Below are 5,000 nucleotides of genomic sequence, written 5' to 3' on the forward strand. Positions count from 1 at the left end.
CCCTTCAGTACTGGGACACATTTTACCTTGAGATTTGTGTACCATTAGACCATTTATTGACATTAGCAAGGGTCTATGGAGGGCACAAGATTAATGGCCACAGTCTTCACTATTTTAACCCCTTCAGTACTGGGACACACTTTTACCTTGAGATTTGTGTACCATTAGACCATTTATTGACATTAGCAAGGGTGTATGGAGGCACAAGATTAATGGCCACAGTCTTCACTATTTTAACCCCTTCAGTACTGGGACACACTTTTACCTTGAGATTTGTGTACCATTAGACCATTTTACTGACATTAGCAAGGGTGTATGGAGGGTACAAGATTAATGGCCACAGTCTTCACTATTTTAACCCCTTCAGTACTGGGACACACTTTTACCTTGAGATTTGTGTACCATTAGACCATTTATTGACATTAGCAAGGGTCTATGGAGGCACAAGATTAATGCCACAATCTTGTACTGAAGGGGTTACACCCTTGCTACTGTCATTAATCTTGTGCCTCCATAGACCCTTGCTAATCATAAAATGGTCTAATGGTACACAAATCTCAAGGTAAAAATGTGGCCCAGTACTGAAGGGGTTAAAATAGTGAAGACTGTGGCCATTAATCTTGTGCCTCCATAGACCCCTTGCTAATGTCAATAAAATGGTCTAATGGTACACAAATCTCAAGGTAAAAATGTGTCCCAGTACTGAAGGGGTTAAAATAGTGAAGACTGTGGCCATTAATCTTGTGCCCTCCATACACCCTTGCTAATGTCAATAAAATGGTCTAATGGTACACAAATCTCAAGGTAAAATGTGTCCCAGTACTGAAGGGGTTAAAATAGTGAAGACTGTGGCCATTAATCTTGTGCCCTCCATACACCCTTGCTAATGTCAATAAAATGGTCTAATGGTACACAAATCTCAAGGTAAAAATGTGTCCCAGTACTGAAGGGGTTAAAATAGTGAAGACTGTGGCCATTAATCTTGTGCCCTCCATAGACCCTTGCTAATGTCAATAAAATGGTCTAATGGTACACAAATCTCAAGGTAAAAATGTGTCCCAGTACTGAAGGGGTTAAAATAGTGAAGACTGTGGCCATTAATCTTGTGCCCTCCATACACCCTTGCTAATGTCAATAAAATGGTCTAATGGTACACAAATCTCAAGGTAAAATGTGTCCCAGTACTGAAGGGGTTAAAATAGTGAAGACTGTGGCCATTAATCTTGTGCCCTCCATACACCCTTGCTAATGTCAATAAAATGGTCTAATGGTACACAAATCTCAAGGTAAAAATGTGTCCCAGTACTGAAGGGGTTAAAATAGTGAAGACTGTGGCCATTAATCTTGTGCCCTCCATACACCCTTGCTAATGTCAATAAAATGGTCTAATGGTACACAAATCTCACGGTACAAATGTGTCCCAGTACTGAAGGGGTTAAAATAGTGAAGACTGTGGCCATTAATCTTGTGCCCTCCATACACCCTTGCTAATGTCAATAAAATGGTCTAATGGTACACAAATCTCACGGTACAAATGTGTCCCAGTACTGAAGGGGTTAATCTATGTTTATACTTACATCATTAGTCACGTTTGAACTCCGCTACTTGAGATCACTTTCAGAAATTCCTTTTATTAAACCAAATTTCTTTTTCCATCACTTGTGTGTGTGTGTGTGTGTGTGTGTGTGTGTGTGTGTGTGTGTGTGTGTGTGTAGCGTACCTTTTTCGCTCTTATTAGTGCAGCTAGCGGCGCCGGAACAGGCTGGTGGGCGGGGCGTCTTAACACTTGCTGTAGGGCGAGAGCGGCAGCTGGGTGTGGATGTGCAGGATGGGCGGCTGGGTGTGCGTGGGCGTGGGCGTGGGCGGCTAGGGGCGGCGGTGAGGGAATAGCCACCAGACCCCCATGTGCTAGACCATTCAGCCCATTAAGAGGCAGAGTAACACCGCTGAGCCCATTAACCTGCGTGTGCGTGGGCGTGGGCGCTGCCATGGGTGTGATGCCGCCCACGGACACTGCTGTGGGCGGGTGTGGGGGTGCCATCTGCCCCAGGGTGGTGAGGGTAGGGGTAGGGAAGGTGGGGAGAGACTGGAACTGCACCCACGGAACTGTAAACCACGACGGCTGCATCTTGTTATCGTTGGGAGTCGTGCGGGAGTCGTGTGGTAGTCGTGCGGTTGTCGTGGGATTCGTGGGGGGGTCGTGGGGATCGTGGGGGATTCGTGGGGGTCAGGAGGGTCACAGAGGGTCAGATTGGTGCCTCGCGTGGTGCTATTATTGCCTGGTGCTGAGAAATTTGGTGTTATTTTAGCTTCTCGTGAAAATTACGGCTTTGGCTCAATTTATCTGGAGGAGTGGAAAAAATCTGGGTTTCCTTTAAAAATCTGGAGTTTTATGCCTTTATTATCTGGAGAAGTGGAAAAAATCTGGGTTTCTCTTAAAAATCTGGAGTTTTATGCCTTAATTTATCTGGAGAAGTGGAAAAAATCTGGAGTTTTATGCCTTTATTATCTGAAGAAGTGGAAAAAATCTGGGTTTCCTTAAAAAATCTGGAGTTTTATACCTTAATTTATCTGGAGAAGTGAAAAAATCTGAGTTTCCTTAAAAAATCAGTAGTTTTTGCTTACATCATCAGGAGATTGTCATGTGAAATTTCTGAAAATGTGTAGAAATCTCGTGAATCTCCGGAAATAAGGTGAAATTGTACAACGCTTAAATTCCAGCGATCAACTGCGGAGAACATTACCAAGGCAGCGAACACTACTGAGAATTACTTGAACAATACTGAACGATTCTGAAAAAAACACCCAAACTATCAGAGAAAGCTTCAAACACAGAGGAAAAACACGCAGATTGAATTATGTCATTGAAAACTCTTAATACTTCACACCTGCGGAAAAGTTACACCAGAATTTATCGCTCAATATCGAAAACTACTGAGGATTGTACAGCGAACGAACATATCTGATAACACTAGCCTTGAGCAAAATAGAAATATTAATTCTGAGAGAGGCAACTCAATTCTGAAACACGACTAACCAATTTGAAAGGCCTCAACACTGACACTTCTTAACACTACAACAATACACGTGACCGATAAATTCTGCAAAACCTGCCCAAATACTCAAAAACACGCAAACACTACACCAATACCGAATAAAACCGGTATATTCTGGGAAACCTATCGGTGTTACAAAAAATACTGACTTTTGACTGAAAAATACCGAGAAAAACCGGTAAATTCTGGGAAACCTATCGGAATTACACAAAATACTGACTTTTGACTGAAAAATACCGAAAGAAACCGGTAAATTCTGGGAAACCTCTCGGAATTACACAAAATACTGACTTCTGACTGAAAAATACCGAGAAAAACCGGTAAATTCTGTGAAACTTATTGGTAATACACAAAATACTGACTTCTGACTGAAAAATACTGAAAAAAACCGGTAAATTCTGCAAACTTATCGGAATTACACAAAATACTGACTTTTGACTGAAAAATACTGAAAAAAACCGATAAATTCTGGCAAACCTCTCGGAATCACACAAAATACTGACTTCTGACTGAAAAATATCGAAAAAAAACCGGTAAATTCTGGCAAACCAAAATAACAAAAATTCACTTTAAATTACAAACGCCAAATTTTCTCTCACTTTAAAATGAGCTAGCTTTACGTGGGGGGCTGGGAAAGGAGGGGGCGGTGGCGGGGAGGGGGCGTTTGGATATGTATGGGGGTGTCAGGATATATAAGGGCACTGAGGGGGGCGTTTTTAGGGGGCAGGCGATTTGAAGGACACTTAAATGCACTTATTACTTTATAGAGGTAGGAAAAGGAAGGGGGGGCGTCTTGGGATGTGTGAGGGCGAGAGGGGGGCGTATTCCGGGGGCAGGGGTGTTTAGAGATGGTTTTCGTGTGGCAGGGGTCGGCAGGGGTAGTTTATGTATGGCAGGGGGCGTTTAGAGATGTTTTTTGTGTGGCAGGGGTCGGCAGGGGTAGTTTTTGTATGGCAGGGGGCGGCAGGGGGCGTTTAGAAATGGTTTTTGAGTGGCAGGGGGCAGTTCAAGGATTGTTTTTGTATGGCAGGGGGCGGCAGGGGTAGTTTTTGTATGGCAGGGGCGGCAGGGGTAGTTTTTGTATGGCAGCAGCGTGTTCACTTATCACTCTTCAGGACACACTTACAAATCACACTGCACACACTTAGAACTATTTCCTCTCTCTCTCTCTCTCTCTCTCTTGTTATTGTTGTTGTTTTCACTAGTGGCTTCAACGTGCAAGTCCGCCACCTGAGTCACGTGCGTGCGCGTGGGAGCGGAGCGTGCCACTGTGCCTTCAGCCGAGGTTACAGAGCCACTGAGAGAGAGAGAGAGAGAGAGGGAGAGCCACACACAGGGAGAGCGGGAGAGAGTGAGAGGGGGAGAGAGAGGGAAGGGGAGAGAAAGAGAGAGAGAGTGCCAGCTAGAGCACGTGGCACTATCTTTTTCTCTCTCTCTCTCTTTCTCTCTTTTTCTCTCTTTCTCTTTCTTTCTCTTCTCTCTCTCTTTTTATTGTCATTTTATTCTCTCTCTCTCTCTCTCTCTCTCTCTCTCTCTCTCTCTCTCTCTCTCTCTCTCTGTCTCTCTCTCTCTCAACTATATTTCACAAAGTATATATATTCTCCTCCTCCTCCTCCTCTTCTTCTTCTTCTTCTTCTTCTTCTTCTTCTTCTCCTCCTCCTCCTCCTCTTCCTATCTCCCAGAATGTCTCTCCCCTCATCTCCTCCATTATCTTCCCTCTCCCTTCACTGGGCCAAGGAGGAGGAGGAGGAGGAGGAGGAGGAGGAGGAGGAGGAGGAGGAGGAGGAGGAGGAGGAGGAGGAGGAGGAGGAGGAGGAGGAGGAGGAGGAGGAGGAGGAGGAGGAGGAGGAGGAGGAGGAGGAGGAGGAGGAGGAGGAGGAGGAGGAGGAGGAGGAGGAGGAGGAGGAGGAGGAGGAGGAGGAGGAGGAGGAGGAGGAGGAGGAG

The 5,000-nt window shown here is 44.9% G+C and overlaps 1 protein-coding gene across 1 annotated transcript in view; it reads right to left on the reverse strand.

The window, feature by feature from the left end:
* Positions 1–4,410, reverse strand: part of LOC123506586 (forkhead box protein L2-like) — a 5,264-nt gene extending 854 nt beyond the window's left edge. The window contains exons 1-2 of the mRNA XM_045258812.1: positions 2,562–4,410; positions 1,721–2,457 (exon numbers count right to left, since the gene is read on the reverse strand). Coding sequence (XP_045114747.1) covers positions 1,721–2,128 — 408 coding nt within the window. The 5' untranslated portion in view covers positions 2,129–2,457; positions 2,562–4,410. The remainder of the gene's footprint in view (positions 1–1,720; positions 2,458–2,561) is intronic.
* Between the last annotated feature and the right edge of the window lie 590 nt (positions 4,411–5,000).

This window comes from Portunus trituberculatus, chromosome 2, assembly GCF_017591435.1.
Source record: "Portunus trituberculatus isolate SZX2019 chromosome 2, ASM1759143v1, whole genome shotgun sequence".
Lineage (NCBI taxonomy): Eukaryota > Metazoa > Arthropoda > Malacostraca > Decapoda > Portunidae > Portunus > Portunus trituberculatus.